The 20134-nt window shown below is 37.5% G+C and overlaps 1 protein-coding gene across 1 annotated transcript; it reads right to left on the reverse strand.

The window, feature by feature from the left end:
• Window positions 1-13710: 13710 nt before the first annotated feature.
• On the reverse strand, window positions 13711-14652 carry LOC113909221 (olfactory receptor 4F6-like). Its single transcript, XM_027570327.1, has one exon. The coding sequence runs from the start codon at window positions 14650-14652 to the stop codon at window positions 13711-13713; it is 942 nt and encodes a 313-aa protein (XP_027426128.1).
• Window positions 14653-20134: the final 5482 nt, after the last annotated feature.

Here is a 20134-nt window from a genome sequence, read left to right on the forward strand (position 1 = left end):
ATTTAATACCTATTCTCTTGAAACTGTTCCAAAAAATAGAAATGGAAGGAAAAATTCCAAACTCATTTTATGAGGCCAGCATTACCTTGACCCCAAAACCAGACAAAGACCCCATCAAAACGGAGAATTACAGACCAATATCCTTGATGAACATGGATGCAAAAATTCTCACCAAAATACTAGCCAATAGGATCCAACAGTACATTAAAAGGATTATTCACCACGACCAAGTGGGATTTATCCCTGCCCTGCAAGTTTGGTTCAACATCCGCAAATCAATCAATGTGATACAATACATTAACAAAAGAAAGAAAAAAATCATATGATCCTCTCAATAGATGCAGAGTAAACATTTGACAAAGTACAGCATCCTTTCTTGATCAAAACTCTTCAGAGTATAGGGATAGAGGGTACATACCTCAATATCATAAAAGCCATCTATGAAAAACCTACAGCAAATATCATTCTCAATGGGGAAAAGCTGAGAGCTTTTCCCCTAAGGTCAGGAACGCAGCAGTGATGTCCACTATCACCACTGCTATTCAACATAGTATTAGAAGTCCTAGCCACAGCAATCAGGCAACAAAAAGAAATCAAAGGCATCCAAATTGGCAAAGAGGAAGTCAAACTCTCACTCTTTGCAGATGACATGATACTGTATGTGGAAAACCCAAAAGACTCCACCCCAAAACTGCTAGAACACATCCAGGAATTCAGTAAAGTAGCAGGATATAAAATCAATGCTCAGAAATCAGTGGCATTCCTATACACCAACAACAAGACAGAAGAGAGACAAATCAAGGAGTCAATCCCATTTACAATTGCCCCCAAAACCTAAGATACCTAGGAATAAATTTAACCAAAGAGGCAAAGGATCTGTTCTCAGAAAACTATAAAATACTCATGAAAGAAATTGAGGAAGACACAAAGAAATGGAAAAACGTTCCATGCTCATGGATTGGAAGAACAAACATTGTGAAGATGTCAATGCTACCTAGAGCAATCTACACATTCAATGCAATCCCCATCAAAATACCATCCACTTTTTCAAAGAAATGGAACAAAGAATCCTAAAATTTATATGGAACCAGAAGAGACCCCGAATAGCCAGAGGAATGTTGAAAAAGAAAAGCAAAGCTGGCGGCATCACAATTCCGGACTTCCAGCTCTATTACAAAGCTGTCAGCATCAAGACAGTATGGTACTGGCACAAAAACAGACACATAGATCAATGGAATAGGATAGAGAGCCCCAAAATGGACCCTCAACTCTATGGTCAATTCATCTTTGACAAAGCTGGAAAGAATGTCCAATGGAAAAAAGACAGTCTCTTCAACAAACGGTGTTGGGAAAATTGGACAGCCACATGCAGAAGAATGAAACTGGACCATTTCCTTACACCACACGCAAAAATAGACTCCAAATGGTTGAAAGACCTAAACGTGAGACAGGAGTCCATCAAAATCCTAAAGGAGAACACGGGTAGCAACCTCTTCGACCTCAGCCACAGCAAATTCTTCCTAGAAACATCGCCAAAGGCAAGGGAAGTCAGGGCAAAAATGAACTATTGGGATTTCATCAAGATTAAAAGCTTTTGCACAGCAACAGAAACAGACCACAAAACCAAAAGACAACCGACAGAATGGGAGAAAATATTTGCAAATGACATATCAGATAAAGGGCTAGTATCCAAAATCTATAAAGAACTTATCAAACTCAACACTCAAAGAACAAATCATCCAATCAAGAAATGGGCAGAAGACATGAACCGACATTTTTCCAAAGAAGACATCCAAATGGCCAACAGACACATGAAAAAGTGCTCAACATTGCTGAGCATCAGGGAAATCCAAATCAAAACCTCAATGAGATACCAGCTCACACCAGTCAGAATGGCGAAAATTAACAAGTCAGGAAACGACAGATGTTGGCGGGGATGTGGAGAAAGGGGAACCCTCCTACACTGTTGGTGGGAATGCAAGCTGGTGCAACCCCTCTGGAAAACAGTATGGAGGTTCCTCAAAAAGTTGAAAATAGAGCTGCCATACCATCCAGCAATTGCACTACTGGGTATTTACCCCAAAGATACAAATGTAGGGATCCAAAGGGGTACGTGCACCCCAATGTTTATAGCAGCAATGTCCACAATAGCCAAACTGTGGAAAGAGCCAAGATTTCCATCAACAGATGAATGTATAAAGAAGATATGGTATATATACACAATGGAATATTATGCAGCCCTAAAAAGGAATGAGATCTTGCCATTTGCAACGACATGGATGGAACTGGAGGGTGTTATGCTGAGTGAAATAAGTCCATCAGAGAAAGACATGTATCATATGACCTCACTGATATGAGGAATTCTTAATCTCAGGAAACAAACTGAGTGTTGCTGGAGTGGTGGGGGGTGGGAGGGAGGGGATGGCTGGGTGATAGACATTGGGGAGGGTATGTGCTATGGTGAGTGCTGTGAATTGTGCAAGACTGTTGAATCACAGATCTGTACTTCTGATGTTTTATCACACAACCTGGTCAGTCCCTGAAGAGTTCCAACTCAGAACTTACAGCTACCATCTCCTCTGTACCATCCCCTGGCACGGGGCCAGAATCTTTCTGACTCTGAGAATAACCTCTTAGACCAGGCAATGGCTGGTTCCTTCAAATGTGGAGGAAAGTAATACTGAAGGAGAGGGAACTACACCAGAATCTTGGAGGTAGGGGATTGAGATTCTTTCTTTTTATTTAAAACAGAATTTGGTTCTCAAATAGGGCAGGAATAGCTGAGGCCAGATGTCTGTTTTACACAGTGGGAAAAAAAAGTTTAAAATGAGTTGGAGAGTACAAAAATCAGAAACACATGAATCTTGAAAAATCTTCACATTAAGGAGACAAATTGAATATATCAAAAGGTGTGTGTGTGTGTGTGTAGAATTGATTTGATAAGACAAGGCAATGCAATGATTGAAATTTGAGAATAAGAGAATGATGGTGTAGAATAAAAGGACAAAAACATTTTCAAAAGGAGAATTTATGACACTAATATTTTACAGAGGAACAAATACCGAAGTGGAATTAAGGGGGAGAGAGAGAGGGACACAACCATGACAGGTGCAGTTTTATAATTAAAAAGCATCTTTCCTACCTGCCTGTTCAGTCACAGGATTTACATTTTTGGAAGAATAAAAATTCAGAGAGCTCAGTCTTATTTTCTGTACATAATCTTACCTCAAAGACAAAGCTATATATGATTCTTCAAAATGGGAAATAAGCTACTTAGGTGCACAGGAGAGTGACCTACTGTTGTCTCAGAGAAGACCAGTACAGAGCCCATTATTACTTTCTCTTGGGGGACTAAATCTTTGAGTCACATTGGTTTCCCCATGAGAGAAATAATGAAAAAGAAATTGACTGGTAATGCAACAGAGGGGAAGGGGGAAGATTTTGAGGCAATATGTTGGTTTGTATAAAATACCCCTAGATAGATTATATGATCTTCAGGATGAATTGTTTGAAAGCACTGAGATGAGGGGATGAGGGTGAAAACATATCCTGAGTGGACAGACATACTTTCACTTGTAGTACCAAACTTGAAGAAATAGATGTTAAACCCCTGATATGTCAAGATAATTCTTACAACTGACAGTAGGGGAATAAATTGATCACTTTCCTATTATCACTTATAGCCAAAATTTATCTTTGTAGGTTTACCTGCCGACCCAAACTTTGGAGTGTTGGAGATAAAAGTCTTCTTGAATACATTTAACCTTTATTTTTCCTGAGTTGACTGGATAGAACTAAAATCTGTGCAACATTCGATCAATTTCTGAAGAAATCAGTAGAAAACATATACAAACACAAAAGAGGAAAAATATAAGGGGTTATTTTGAGTGTTTATAAGAAGAGCATATTTACCTGAGGGAGATACTCATTCATCAAACCTATGACAAGGTAAACAAGCCTAGTGTATTTCTGTAAAGAAGTAAGTCTTTATATTTTATATGTAGATACAAAGAATCTGATCTCTAGGCTATCATGGGGTCCCAAAGTGTCAAGGCTCTATCTTTGTTTGAGTTGTATTTGTTTAGAGTTGTATTTTATTTTTTCTTGTTGAAAAGCAATGGAAAATCATAATTCTCTAGAATAGCTGCAGAATGATGGTTAGTGTCAAATTAATTTTTGAAAAGTATGGACATTCCAAAATGTATAAGTAAGGATACAAACTGAAGAATAATGTGGGTAGAAATATTTAAAAATAAATAGGAATGCATGGTCAGTGACATGAATATGATATATATATATATATATATGATGAAGTAAAATAATTTCATTGCTTGGAAGAAGCACAGCTATTTTAAGATTAGAGGAAAATTTCTCTTGTTGCCTCTCTGCCCCACTGGCTACTGCAATGCAGTGAACACTCCACAGCCCCATAAACCATTCTATCATGTCAATGTACTTCTGTCCTGATGTGCCTGTGCTCTAAATGGCCAACGGGATACCAGGCAGAATAGCATATTAAGATGAATGAGGGAGAATTCAGGCAGAAATAATAAATCCCTAGGAAATTCTGCAGCTAGGCATAGAGCACAGTGATTTGAGAGCGATCCCCTGGAATATGGATCCTGGGTTTGCTTGATAGCAGAGAAAGCTGCTGAACTAACAGAGGAGCAGGGGCTGTTAATGCAGCGTTTATAAGACCTAAACGTATCAGAGAGGATTGAGTCCACTGATTTACAGGCTGCTGCAGCTAAAATTGGCTCAAGATTTAAACTGGCTGAAGCCAGCAAAAAGAAACTTATCAGTAGATTTCACTGCAGAGAATTGACAAAGAGGTATAGAAAATTAATTGAGAAAAGGCAAAGAAAAAAATATATTTATATATATTATTATATATATTATGACTAAGCAAATACAAAAAGGAAGCCCATAGGGTGGTGGGGAGGGAACTTGGGGCAGGAAGTGGCTCTCTGGGGCCTATTCTCCCCTTCCCCTTCCTAGCCCCCTTCCCCCACTGCTGGACTAGGGCTAAGATCAGCTAGAGCAGGAACCTGAGCTCAACCCAGGTCACTGAGCTGGATGGATGAGGAACACCTCTGCAATATCAGCCTCCTCCTCCCAGGAGATGGAGGAGCTGGAGCGATTCATGTGCAGACAGCTACATGCTGGAGTACCAGGTGCAGGTGCTGCTGGCTGACAGCACAGAGGCTGATGGTGAGAGTGAGCAGACACAGTCCTACATCTCCCAGGAGGAAGTGCCAATAGTGGACCACCAGTGAAAAGCCCAATGAACAAGGATAAATGGACTGCAGTGAGCAGATGGAAAGCAATTGTTTCCACTCTCTAAGGCAAGCCCCCCTCTCCCCTACCACACACTCACTTGGAGCTGAAGAAGGAGGTAACCAGGTAATGCTGGTGGACAGAGTTTTTTAAAAGTCCCAATAAAAGCCTGTTCATTACTAAGCCAGGGTCCAAGAAAAGGGAAACCTAGCAAGATAGACAAATTTTAGACGATAACTGTCCTACTCCTGCCAAATAGCATAGAACAAGCCGTGGTCCCACATTTGCCTACACCAGCAAAGACCCAGTGGGCATCTAGACTGCTACCCTCACAGGGCTGTAACAAGGTACCCTCTATCTTCCCTTCACCAGGCTGGTGTCAGAGAAGGCTGGGCAGGAGGCTGGGACTTTCATTCCTGCCAGCTTGTGAGAAGGCCCCCCCAAAGGTCCCCCCGGTATTATTGGAGACCATATGAGGGCCTGGATTTCCATCCCCACTCAGCAGTATTGAGGCGCTTCTCTCCCTGCTGGGTTGTGTCTGAGGAGGTTCTATTAGAGAGTTGAGACTTCCACTATTGCCCAGTGGTAGTGAGGCCACCCCCGTGGCAGGATCAGTGGGAACTGTGTGGGGCCCTGGAACTTCCACTTCTGCCTAGCTATAACAAGTGCACCCCTGGACTTCTACCTTCACTGGTAGTGGTGAGACTGTGATCCCCTTCCCCCTGCCAGAGTGGTATCACAAAAAGCAAGTTAAAACAGAAGATTTAAATAAGATTCAGAATCTCATAACATAACATGCAAGTGTCCTAATTGCAATAAAAAAATCATGTGTCATAGCAATAACTGGAAAGATTTCAAACTAAATGGAAAAACAATTAGTAGATGTCAACACTGAGATGAGAAATTGGACTTCATCAAAATTAAAACTTTTATCCTGGGAAAAACCTGTTTGGAAGAAGAAGACACAAATTACAGAGAGGAACATTTTGAAAAACATGTACCTGACAAAGGACTAGTATTTAGAATATATAAAAAATTGCCAGAACACAACATTTGAAACAGTCTGGTTAGAAAATGGATGAAAGACGTGAAGAGACATTTTTCCCTGAAGAGAATGTACAGATGACAAAGAAGCACACAAAAAGATGTTCAACATCATTAGTTGTAAGTGCAATGAAAAGTAAAGCCACAATGAGAGATCTCTTCACACCCATCAGAATAGCTAAATTTAAAAAAAAATAGTGACAACACCATGCGCTCGTGAAGATACGGTGAAATTGGGTCAGTCTTGCATAACTAGTAGGAGGATAAAGTGCTATAGCCATTCTGGGAAACAGTTTGGAAGTTTCTTAAAAAACAGACACTGCAAGTATGATATGATCCAGCAATTTTACTCCTGGGTGTTTAGTCCAGAAAAATGAAAATGTATGTTCATACAAAAACGTGTACTCAAATGTTTATAGCTACTTTACTCATGACAGCCCCAAACTAGAAACAACCCAGTTGTCCTTCAACAGGTGAAAAGAATCTCCAAGGGAATTTGCCAAGAGAAAAAAGCCAATCCCCAAAAGTTACTCTATGATTCCATACATATAACATTCTTGAAATGACAAGATGATAAAAATGGGGAAGAGGTTAGCAGTTCCCAGGTATCAGGGAAGGGAGGGGCAGGATGAAATGGGTGTGGGTACAAAAGGGCAGCAGGATGGAACCCTGTGCTGATAGAAATGTTCTGCATCTTGACTGTATTAACATCAATATCCTGGTTGTAATATTGAACTATACTTTTACAGGTTTTCCCAAGGGGGAAAGTGGGTACACAGGATCTTTCTGTTATTTGTTGCAGCTTGATGTGAATCTGTAATTACCTAAAATAAAAGTTAAGAGGGGCACTGGGCGGCTCAGTCAGTTAACTGGCCAACTCTTGATTTCGGCTCAGGTCATGATCTCATGGGTCCTGAGATGGTGCCCTGTGTTGGGCTCCGTGCTCAGCAGGAAGTCTGGTTGAGGAATCTCTTCCTCTCCCTCTGCAACCCCCCTCGCCCCCACTCATTCTCACTCTCTCTCTAAAATAAATAAATCTTAAAATATATATATAAAATAAAAGTTAAGAAAAAAGAAAGCCCAGATCTAATCAATAAATTATTCAACACTATTTTTAAACTCTGTTGGTTTTATTCATTTATTTAATGATAAACATTCATCGAAGATTTTCTATACTGTTGTACTGATGTGATAGTAGTAAACATGATCGACATAGCCCCTCCTCACATGGAACTTAAAATGTAATGAGGAAAACATACAACAAATAAGAAATTATGAGTATGGCCGATGTTACAGAAGTGATACTGGGGAGTGCTATAATAATATGCAATGGAAGGAACTCTCCTGGACCCAGGTTCTGGGAAGTGTTTCTTGATAAAATAATGTTGAAACTGAGATTTAAAGAATGAATAGATGTTAATAGACAAAGTATAAAGGACAGAAGTTTCAGACAGAATAATTGGCCAGTGCAAAGCCTCAAGATGAGAAAGAATGAATTTTCCAGGCAAGCAAAAGAAAACCAAATTGCCTCTGGAATTGCAGGGCAAGAGCATGTTGTTCTCTGAGGCTGGAGGGGAGGATGAGGGCCAGGTCTTCGATGGCCTGATAAATCTTGAAAAGGAGTTTGTATTTTAATTTAAGAGTAGGGCCATGTATGTGAAGGGTCTTAAGTAGAAGGATCACATGCTTAGATTTATATTTCAGAAAAATCTGGGGTGTACTTGGATAGCTCATTTGGTTAAGTGTTCAACTCTTGATTTCAGCTCAGGTTATGATCTCAGGGTCATGAGATCAAGCCCCATGTTATAGGCTCTGAGCTGAGCATGGAGCCTGCTTGAGATTCTCTCTCTCCCTCTGCCCCTCCTCCTGGTGCATGTGTGTGCACACCCACACTCTGTCTCTCTCTCAAAAAAGAATCTTTCATTCTGAATATAGATAATGAGAATGAAGGCAAAGAAGATTTAAAGTTGGAAGACATATAGGTGACCTAATATTCTATTTGAAAAATGACATGTGAAATCTTAGACAAGAATGGTGATATTTGGAAAAGAACAAGGGGACATATTTGAGAGGTGTTTAGAAGTTGGAATTAATAACATTTGCAGTTTTAATGAATATTAGGGATTCAGGAATGGAGGACTCCTTTATTACTCCCAGATTTTACATTGAGGAACTGGATAAATATTGGTGCTACTTATTGTGACTAGGGACCTGAAAGAGTAGCAGGTTCAAGGATGAGATGAGTTTAGTTTCAGTTCTGCTGAGTGGGATGACCTTGAATCATCAAGTCAGTAGGCAGTTAGATTTATGAAGTAGGAAGTCAAGAAATAATACCCTGCTTAAGAATAAAAGCCCTTAGCTGAGATGGTAATTAAAGCCAAAGGAATGGATGTCCCTTAGGGATAGAATATGGAGTGAGAAAAGGCCAAAGAGATAATTCTGAGGAACATTGAGTTTGGTGATGGAGCTGATTGAGACAACCCCAGCAAGCTGATACTGGGAAGGAATTCCCAAAGAGTAGGAGGAAAAGCAGGAGACTGTAGTTTCTCAGAAGCCCAGGGAGATATTTATAAAGAGGGAGTGGCTAGCAATGATCAAGTAAAGAAGAACTTCCTATCCAGATGAATACCAAAGCGTTAAAAGAAGTATTTTTAAAAAAGATTTTATTTTGTTTATTTGGGTCATTTCTTTTTTCTTTTTGGTAAGTCCGGCCAGGGGTTTCTCAATCTTATTAATTCTTTCAAAGAACCAGCTCCTAGTTTCGTTGATCTGTTCTACTGTTCTTTTGGTTTCTATTTCATTGATTTCTGCTCTGATCTTTATTATTTCTCTTCTCCTACTGGGTTTAGGCTTTATTTGCTGTTCTTTCTCCAGCTCCTTTAGGTGTAGGGTTAGGTTGTGTATTTGAGACCTTTCTTGCTTCTTGAGAAAGGCTTGTATTGCTATGTACTTTCCTCTTAGGACCGCCTTTGCTGCATCCCAAAGATTTTGAACAGTTGTGTTTTCCTTTTCATTTGTTTCCATGAATTTTTTTAATTCTTCTTTAATTTCCTAGTTGACCCATTCATTCTTTAGAAGAATGCTCTTTAGCCTCCATGTATTTGAGTTCTTTCCGACTTTCCTCTTGTGATTGAGTTCTAGTTTCAAAGCATTGTGGTCTGAAAATACACAGGGAATGATCCCAATCTTTTGGTACCAGTTGAGACCTGATTTGTGACCTAGGATGTGATCAATTCTGGAGAATGTTCCATGGGCACTAGAGAAGAATGTGTATTCTGTTGCTTTGGGATGGAATGTTCTGAATATGTCTGTGAAGTCCATTTGGTCCAGTGTGTCATTTAAAATCTTTGCTTCCTTGTTGATCTTTTGCTTAGATGATCTGTCCATTTCAGTGAGGGGGTGTTAAAGTCCCCCACTATTATTGTATTGTTGTCCATGTGTTTCTTTGCTTTTGTTATTAATTGGCTTAGATAATTGGCTGCTCCCATGTTAGGGGCATAGATATTTACAATTGTTAGATCTTCTTGTTGGATAGACCCTTTAAGTATGATAATAATGTCCTTGCTCTTCTCTTATTATAGTCTTTGGTTTAAAATCTAATTTGTCTGCTATAAGGATTGCCACCCCAGCTTTCTTTTGCTGTCCATTAACGTGGTAAATTGTTTTCCACCCCCTCACTTTCAATCTGGGGGTATCTTTGGGTCTAAAATGAGTCCCTTGCAGATAGCATATTGATGGGTGTTGTTTTTTTATCCAATCTGATACCCTGTGTCTTTTGATTGGGGCAGTTAGCCCATTTACATTCAGGGTAACTTTTGAAAGATATGAATTTAGTGTCATTGTATTGCCTGCAAGGTTACTGTTACTGTATATTGTCTATGTTCCTTTCTGGTGTATGTTACTTTTAGGCTCTCTCTTTGCTTAGAGGACCCCTTTCAATATTTCTTGTAGGGCTGGTTTCATGTTTGCAAATTCTGTAAAGTGGCAGGATATAAAATCAAGGCACAGAAATCAGTGGCATTCCTATACACCAATAACAAAACAGAAGAAAGAGAAATTAAGGAGTCGATCCCATTTACAATTGCACCCAAAACCATAAGATACCTAGGAATAAATCTAACCAAAGAGGCAAAGAATCTGTACTCAGAAAACTATAAAATACTCATGAAAGAAATTGAGGAAGACACAAAGAAATGGAAAAACATTCCATGCTCATGGATTGGAAGAACAAATGTTGTGAAGATGTCAATGCTACCTAGAGCAATCTACACATTTAATGCAATCCCCATCAAAATACCATCCACTTTTTTCAAAGAAATGGAACAAATAATCTTAAAATTTGTATGGAACCAGAAAAGACCCTGAATAGCCAGAGGAATGTTGAAAAAGAAAAGCAAAGCTGGTGGCATCACAATTCTGGACTTCCAGCTCTATTACAAAGTTGTCGTCATCAAGACAGTATGGTATTGGCACAAAAACAGACACATAGGTCAATGGAATAGAATAGAGAGCCGAGAAATGGACTCTCAACTCTATGGTCAACTAATCTTCGACAAAGCAGGAAAGAATATCCAATGGAAAAGACAGTCTCTTCAACAAATGGTGTTGGGAGAATTGGACAGTCACATGCAGAAGAATGAAACTGGACCATTTCCTTACACCACACACAAAAATAGACTCCAAATGGTTGAAAGACCAAACCGTAAGATAGGAGTCCATCAAAATCCTAAAGGAGAACACGGGCGGCAACCTCTTCAGCCTCAGCCGCAGCAACTTCTTCCTAGAAACATCGCCAAAGGCAAGGGAAGCAGGGGCAAAAATGAACTACTGGGACTTCATCAAGATAAAAAGCTTTTACACAGCAAAAGAAACAGTTAAAAAAAAACAAAAGACAACAGACAGAATGGGAGAAGATATTTGCAAATGACATATCAGATAAAGAGCTAGTATCCAAAATCTATAAAGAACTTCTTAAACTCAACACCCAAAGAACACATGATCCAATCAAGAAATGGGGAGAAGACATGAACAGACATTTTTCCAAAGAAGACATCCCAGTGGCCACCAGACACCTGAAAAAGTGCTCAACATCGCTGGGCATCAGGGAAATCCAAATCAAAGCCTCAAGGAGCTACCACCTCACACCAGTCAGAATGGCTAAAATTAACAAGTCAGGAAATGACAGATGTTGGCGGGGTTGCGGAGAAAGGGGAAACCCTCCTGCACTGCTGGTGGGAATGCAAGCTGGTGCAACCACTCTGAAAAACAGTATGGGGGTTCCTCAAAAAGTTGAAAGTAGAGCTACCATAAGACCCAGTAATTGCACTACTGGGTATTTACCCCAAAGATACAAATGTAGGGATCCGAAGGGGTATGTACACCCCAATGTTTATAGCAGCAATGTCCACAATAGCCAAACTATGGAGAGAGCCAAGATGTCCATCGACAGATGAATGGATAAAGAAGATGTGCCATATATATATATATATATATATATATATATATATAAAATGGAAATTTATGCAGCCATCAAAAGGAATGAAACCTTGCCATTTGCAATGATATGGATGGAACTGGAGGGTGTTATGCTGAGCGAAATAAGTCAATCAGAGAAAGACATGTATCATATGATCTCACTGATATGAGGAATTCTTAATCTCAGGAAACAAACTGAGGGTTTCTGGAGTGGTGGGGGTGGGAGGAATGGGGTGGCTGGGTGATAGACATTGGGGAGGGTATGTGCTATGGTGAGCGCTGTGAATTGTGTAAGACTGTTAATCACAGACCTGTACCTCTGAAATAAATAATACATTATATGTTAAAAAAAAAAAAAAAAGAAAGCAGGAAGGGAAAAATGAAGGGGGAAATATCGGAGGGGGAGATGAACCATGAGAGACTATGGACTCTGAAAAACAAACTGAGGGTTCTAGAGGGGAGGGGGGTGGGGGGATGGGTTAGCCTGGTGATGGGTATTAAAGAGGGCACGTACTGCATGGAGCACTGGGTGTTATACACAAACAATGAATCATGGAACACTACATCAAAAACTAATGATATATGATGATTAACATAACATAACAAAATGAAATAAAATAAATGAAAAAAATATTTTATTTATTTATTTGACAGAAAGAGAGAAAGAGGGAGCTTGTGGGAGCACATGCACAAGCAGGGGGAGTGGCAGGCTGAGGGAGAGGGAGAAGCAGGCTTCCTGCTCAGCTGGGAGCCCAATGCAGGGCTGGATCCCAGGACCCTGGGATCATGACCTGAGCTGAAGGCAGATGTTTACCCCATTGAGTCACCCAAGAGCCGCATATTAAAAGAAGTATTAATGATTAATTTACACAGAGGAAGCAGAGATGTTATTGGAAAGGTTTCTAGAGATACACTGGGCAAAAAATATAGACATTAGTTTCCTTAATTGAGCATATTTTATTTAAAGAGCAGTAGAAACAATTAAGTGAAAATGTTATGTGTAACTTTAATAAGGTATTTATTACAAATATAGAAACACCCAATCAAACTGAATATGCCTTACCATTTTTGGCTTGACTTTTATCCAAGACTATCAAACTCAGATATGTAAACTCTTGGGGGGATGTTTTATCTGACCAAGAAACCATATTCAAGGAATCCAGGGCCTCTAAATACACATCCTTGGGTGATTATTCTCCTTTGGAACAGCTATTATTTCTATGCATTTTTTTAAATAAACCAGGTGATTGAATATTGGAGACTATATTTTTAGAATAATACAAAGACAGACAAATTGCAAAAAGCTCTGGTTTGTACTTATCTAAAGTATTGATAGTGTTAAGGAAATTCTCTCTCTACTTACAATCACTCAAATCTAAACACAAAACTAAAATAGCATCCTAAACTGTCAAAATCAAGTTTGTGTTTGAGGCTCAATATATGTAACACATAGTTGATTTTGTTCTTTTCTAAGTTAAACTAAAATTGAAATAGGAATTAAAAAACTAGAATTTACTCATTTTGATTTACTCAAAGTCACATTTTATCTATTAAATCCATAAGTTTACTATGAGATATATTTATCATTTTTGAGGTATTCATTTATAATTGAGAATAAACACAATTATCAGGTCCCAGAAAATGTCACCCAGAAAATGGTATTTTGAATGTTAAGTTTATTCCTATGAATCAGCTCAGTTTTCTGTTCTCATCACTCTTCATGATGGAAGTAGGTGAAGTCAATTTATTCTCTGTGGTTAGCAAAATAAAGTCACCTCTGACTCAACGATTTCTACAGGTAGACCTTTGTTGAACTATTTCTCCAAATAGTAGTTCTTACCATAGTAATGATGACAGTCATGTGAGTTGCAATGTTCTTGATGAGCCTGAAGCATGTTTTATGTAGATCTCCATTCATTTTGAGATCCCATGAGGACCCACAATCTGTTTACACAGTCTTCTCATGGCCACTCTCATGTCTTTGTTTCTTAATGTATAGATGGCAGGATTCAAGATGGGGGTGATAGCAGAGTCAACAATGAACAAGTACTTATCCAGTGATGTTGTGGGGAAAGGCCCCACATAGAGAAATATACATGGCATAAAAAACAAAATCACTACACTGATGTGAGCTGACAATGTGACAAATGCTTTGGACAAGTCCCCCGAAGAACGTTTCCAGACAAAATGAAGATATAGGATATAGGATATAATTAAAGAGAAGACGGTAACCATGGATATAAACCCACTGTTAGCAATGATTATAAACTCTAGTTTGTATGTGCCTACACAAGCAAGTTTCATGACCCGAGGACAATCACAGTAAAAATTATCTACTTCATTAGGGCCACAAAAGGGCAAGTTTATGACAAAAACAAACTGAAATACAGCATGGATTATCCCCACTATCCAGGCAGCCACTACAAAGGAAACACACATTTTGGGGCTCATGATGGTCAGGAAGTGGAGAGGCTTACAGATTTCAGTATACCAGTCATAGGCCATGGCTATGAGCTGCACCATCTCACCTCCACCCATGATATGAATAAAAAATATCTGTGTCATGTATTTTGGTAAGGAAATGATGTTGCAGTCAGTGAAAAGATCAGGGATCATCTTGGGCACTGTGGTAGATGACAGACCTAGATCAAGTAGAGAGAAGTTGGCCAATAGGAAGTACATGGGGGAGTGTAAACGAGAGTCAGTAATTACCATGAGCACAATGAAGAGGTTTCCCAGGATAATTCCCATGTAGAATACAGCAAAGAACCAAAAGAGAAAATGATGCATCTCCCATGAATTTGGAAGTCCAATTAATACAAATTCAGATACCATAGAGTCATTTGTTGTATCCATTGGCTCAATCAGTAGAGAAGATGCTGAAGTATTCTGAATACTTAGAAAATAAGGAAGAATTGAGAAATATGAGTACTGAACATTGATGTGCTATTTGCCCATCATTGCTTTTGTGGGAACTATGTTGCAAATGCCAAAATGTGAAGTTGGAAAACATATAGAGAGGGCAGGTAAAAGGAAGATAAATGAATAGGAGAAATGAGATAATCAAAAGTTAGATTAGAGAGAGAAGGAAACAACATTATTTGGAAATATGAAGGAATTAAGAGCAAAGAGTAACACCCCCTGGTAGAGAGCCTCTTACCATGCTCATTGTGCTTCTTTAGTCTTTTCTATTTATATTCAAGAAAACACCTTTTTTGTCATGAATAGTCATAATTTTAATATTCAAATTTGATCACATATGTACACACAATCTAGCAGAATGTACTCTCTGATTATTTTTTTACTTCATACCTGTGAAATCTCAGGCATTAATCACTCATAGAATTGTCACTGACAATGAGTGAAAGAGTGTTGAATCTGAGAGGAATGCTTACATAAAATGAAAAGGCTTAGTCCTTTGATAGTTTACAGTACTTGTGATTGCAACAAATCACTTGGAGAATTATGATACACTAAGTAAAGTGAAGCTCCAAATCCCAAAGAGAGAGTGTCAGGAGACTCAGAAAAAGGGCTTCTCCGTACTTTGCTAGGATTGAGAGAGATTTTGTAATCTAGGTGTAATCATGATACACTAGGCGTAATCATGATACACTAAGAGCGTGTAAAAACTACAGGACTTCAGAGAGTCATTAAAGTTAAAGGTCATGAGAACTTGTCTTCAAGTATTTGAATTTTTTCAGCTAAAATGCTGGTTAGTAAAATTTGAAGGTGAGTAAAATTGCTACAACAACTTTTTCAAGGGGAATATCTGTTATCTTTATGGATAAATAGAAAGGTTGAAGATGTATATATTATAATACATATTTGGATCCATTCATTATTTAATCTAAAGTGAAAATTTAAAAGTATACTTAAAAGAGATATGATATGAGAAGATATGCAGAAAGGGGAATTTGATAAGATTAATACTCGAATGAGTGTGGCCATTATAAATGATGCAAAGTTAGATTTGTTGACATGTTGACTAAATTATAAAGTGACAAAAATTGTTTAGAGATGAGTGTGTATTATGTGATATGCTCTTTATAAGTATACACTACAAAAATATGTAAATATATACAATGACTTCTCAAGAAGTCACTGGATAATGACGTTTTAGGTAATTTTAATATTAAAAAGGCTGACCATGTGTATTTTGTATTTTTCTATATTGGCCATGTGTTTATAATAAAAATTGTAGAAAGACAGACATACAGAGAAGAAATTGGTGGTTGCTAGATGCAAGGGTGGTAGAGGGTTGGGCAGAAATGGGTGAAGGGATTGGGAAATATAGGCTCCCAGTCATGAATAAGTCATGGGGATGAAATGTACAGCATAGAGAATATATTTGATGGTATTATATAGTGTTATATGGTAACAGATTGTAGTCACACTTGTGAACATAGCAGTATTATATATTTTATAAAATATTTATTTTTATATTATATATAATGAAGGTGAATTCAAACCAGTTAAAAATTTTTTGGTTGTTTTTTCTTTCTTTGAAAGCATTGAAGAATCAGAAATTCTTTGGAGGCAGAGTCCCAAGAGATGGTTGCTATCCCTGCTGGATATTTTGACTTTAATATTCAGAACATAGGAACCTTTTTAAGAAGGTAATGCAGAAAATCAGATAGAACTTAGGTCTTTCAATTTTAGTGATTGAAAATTCCCACTCCTTAAGGGGCCAAGAACAATCATAACCTACCTAAAACTGAAAGCACAAAGAAGCAAAGCTGTCCAAAATCATTTTGCCAATGTCCTGTCACTGTTGTACCATATTCATAAATTTTCCTTTTAATCTGTACTCTTAACCATCTTAGCTTGCTTCTCTAATAGAGGTCCTTTTCAGAACTGATGGACACCAGTTCTATTAACTCATATTCATTCTTATCATTCTCCCTCTAATTCTTGACCTAGTCATTGGCTAACATCATCAAATGTTTTATCAAATATGCCAGGTGGAGGGAACTGACTCACCCCATCATTCCCTTTATGAGGGCAAAGAATCATTTCCATTTGTGTAGTCTGTTAGGTGCATGAGTGGGAATAGAGTGGGCAAGACAGATTTACCATATTTGGTCCTCACAATGGGAAACATGGAGTATCACATAAGATGGTGAGGAAAGTGGTGAGAGATACAAGATCCTTGAGATATCAACCCACCAAAGAGACATCATAAATGTTAATTCTTTCAGAAATATCTCCTTCTTAGGTCATAATATAATTTTGTGATTACAATAGTAAGAATAGTGTTCAAGGGATTGGAATAACTAGTGACAGAAGGAAAGTATACAAATGGAAAAGAAAGAGAAAGTGAAATGGGAGTATAAGAAGAGAGAGTTTGCTGTAGTATTGCTCAACATTAGGAATATTTTTTTGACCTACCTGCTCTATTCTAAGGTGTGCAGCTACATTTGTAGAAACTCAATAATTTTGATTTCTGCTTTGTAGTATAATCGCCTCCAAGACAAAAATATGTTTCTTCCCAGTGAGAATTCAGTTAATTAGTAGTAGTAGGTGTTAGTGACACATTGATGTTTCTCAGATCTCTAATAACTAGCCTTTTATTGATTTCTCCTGGGAACCAGATATGTGAGTCATATTAATTTTCCCAAGAGAAAAAATATCAGAAGAGTTACTTGGTGATGAGTGTTAAAAAAAAAAAAAAGAAGGTAGGTGTTAGAATATCTCCTGCATATTAGGCATGATAACATGCTGGATGGGTGGAAAATAAGTACCATTTAGAACAGGAAATGTGGAAATGTGAACCTACTTAGATTTGCTACATTGAGAAAAGTGAGAAATCTTCCACAATTATTGCAGATGCCCTCCTTTAAGGAGTGGGAGAGTTGAGCCATATGTATCAATATTTTTTTTCCAGAACACGCAAAAGGCTTTATGCAAGGGAGGAATTCTCATAAGCATTCGTGATTTTTTCTCATTGAAGATGTTTTATCTGTTACTTATTATTTGTCATGCAACACTAAAACTATATTGAATGAATGAGTGAATGAATGAATATCCTTATGTAACTATGTTTTTCTTTAATCATGTTGGATTCTAACTGGACATAAGTGGTATGGGACAATGATGAACTGTTGAACAAAAGAAAAAAGCTTAAAAATATTATTCTAGATTAGGAGTTGGAAAATTATGACCCATAGGCCAAATTTGGGCCACTGTCTATTCCTCAAATAAAGTCTGTTGGAGCATAGCCACAATCATTTGTTTATGTACTGTGTATGGCTCATTTGTGCTACAACAAGCAGAGTTGAATAGTTGCAACAGAGACCATATGGCCCACATGATTTGGTCTGTTACATAAGAAGCTTGATGACCCTACCCTACGTCAAGCAAGACAGGCAGAAGAAGAAGGTATAGTAGAAGGATCATCCACATCCATTTTCATCATCTTCATATATATTCAGCTGTAAAGATTCAGATGAAGTTTGGGAAGTAAGTTTGTTGAAGTCATGTAGATTATGCCTCCAGATACACTGCCTACACTCAACTGGGTACATATTTGTGGGGTTCAGTTCAAAGTGAATATGTATATATGGCTTTTATTTAACAAAATTATTTAAAGACACCAGTCCTTCTCATACCTTTCCAAACAATCAAAGAGGAGGGGAAATTCCCTAATGCATTCCATGAGGCCAGCATAATGCTAATATTAAAGTCAGGATGACACTAAAAAAGAAATGGACAGGTCAATGTTTTTGATGAACATAGATGCAAAAATTTAGAAAAAAAATACTAGCAAACTAAATTTAGCAGCACATTAAAAAGATCATTCAACATGATCAAGTTGGAGTTATACCTGGCATGCAAGGATGGTTCAATGTACAAAAATCAGTGTGTTACATCACATTAAGAGAATGAAAGAAAAAAATAAAATCATATGATCATCTCAATAGACCCAGAAAAAGGAGTTGACAGAATTTAATATGTTTATAATAGAACACGTAACAAATTAGCCATAGAAGCAACACATCTCAATATAATAAAGGCTGTATATGACAAGCCATCAGCTAAATGATACTTAATGGTGAAAAGTTGAAAGCTTTTCCTCTAAGATCAGAAGTAAGACAGTGTGCCCACTTTCACCATTTTTATTGAATATAGTTCTGGAAGTCCTAGCTAGAGCAATCAGGTAAAAAGATATAAAAAGCATCAGAATTGGAAAGGAAGAACTGAAAATGTCCATATTTGCAGATGATATGATTTTATATATAGCAAATCCTAAAGACTCATCCCTAAAAAAACAGAAATAATGAACAAATTCAGTTTAGTTACAGAATACAAAATATAAAAAATTCAGTGTCATTTCCATACACTAACAACATATTTTCTGAAAAAGAAATAAAAAAATCAATCCCATTTATAATAGCATCAAATACTTTAAAATACTTGGGAACAAATTTCACCAAAGAGATGAAAAATCACCACTTTGGAAACTACAAGACATTGATGGAAAAAAGAGACAAATAAATGGAGAGGTATTCCATATTCATGGATTAGAAGAATTAGTACCGTTGAAATGTCCATATTGTCAAAAGCCAACTATAAATTTGATGCAATGTCTATTAAGATTCCAATGGCATTTTTTTATAGAAGTAGAAAAAAATACTCCTAAGATTTATATAGAACCTGGTCAGGATTATATTGTTTAAATTCTACAGTTTTGCAATTTCCTTAATTTTCCTCCTGTTAATTGATTTCTAGTCCAGATTATTGTCAGAAAAGATATTTGGTATGATTTCAGTCTTTTAAAATTTGTTTAGACTTGTTCTGTGGCCTAACATATGATCTATCCTGGAGAATGTTCCATGTGCACTTGAGAATTTGTGTTCTGTGCCTCTGATGAATGTTCTATATATGTCTGTTGAGGTCTATTTGGTCTAAAGTATGGTTCATGTCCAGTGTTTCCTAATTGATTTTATCTGAGTGATCTATCCATTGTTGAAAGTGGGGTGTTGAATTTCCCTATGATATTTGTGTTGTTGTCTATTTAACCCCTCATATCCATTAGTATTTGCTTAATATATTTAGGTACTATAATGTTCTGTGCCTATATATACATATAAATATATATGTTCTGTGCCTATATATATGAAATATAAATATATATGTTTATGATTGTTATGGTCTCTTGATGAATAGTCTCCTTTATCATTATATAATGACCTTTTTCATTATAGGTTTTGACTTAAAGTCTACTTTGTCTTAGTTTAGCTACCTCTGCTCTTTTTTGGTTTCCGTTTGCAGGGAGTATCTTTTTCTGCACCTTTACTTTGTGACTGTGCATGTCAGAGCTGAAGTTAGTCTCTTTTAG

This window comes from Zalophus californianus, chromosome 6 (assembly GCF_009762305.2).
Source record: "Zalophus californianus isolate mZalCal1 chromosome 6, mZalCal1.pri.v2, whole genome shotgun sequence".
NCBI classification, from domain to species: domain Eukaryota; kingdom Metazoa; phylum Chordata; class Mammalia; order Carnivora; family Otariidae; genus Zalophus; species Zalophus californianus.

Coding starts and splice junctions, on each gene's coding strand:
- LOC113909221 (XM_027570327.1), bottom strand. CDS start 14,652: ATGGATACAACAAATGACTCTATGGTATCTGAATTTGTATTAATTGGA.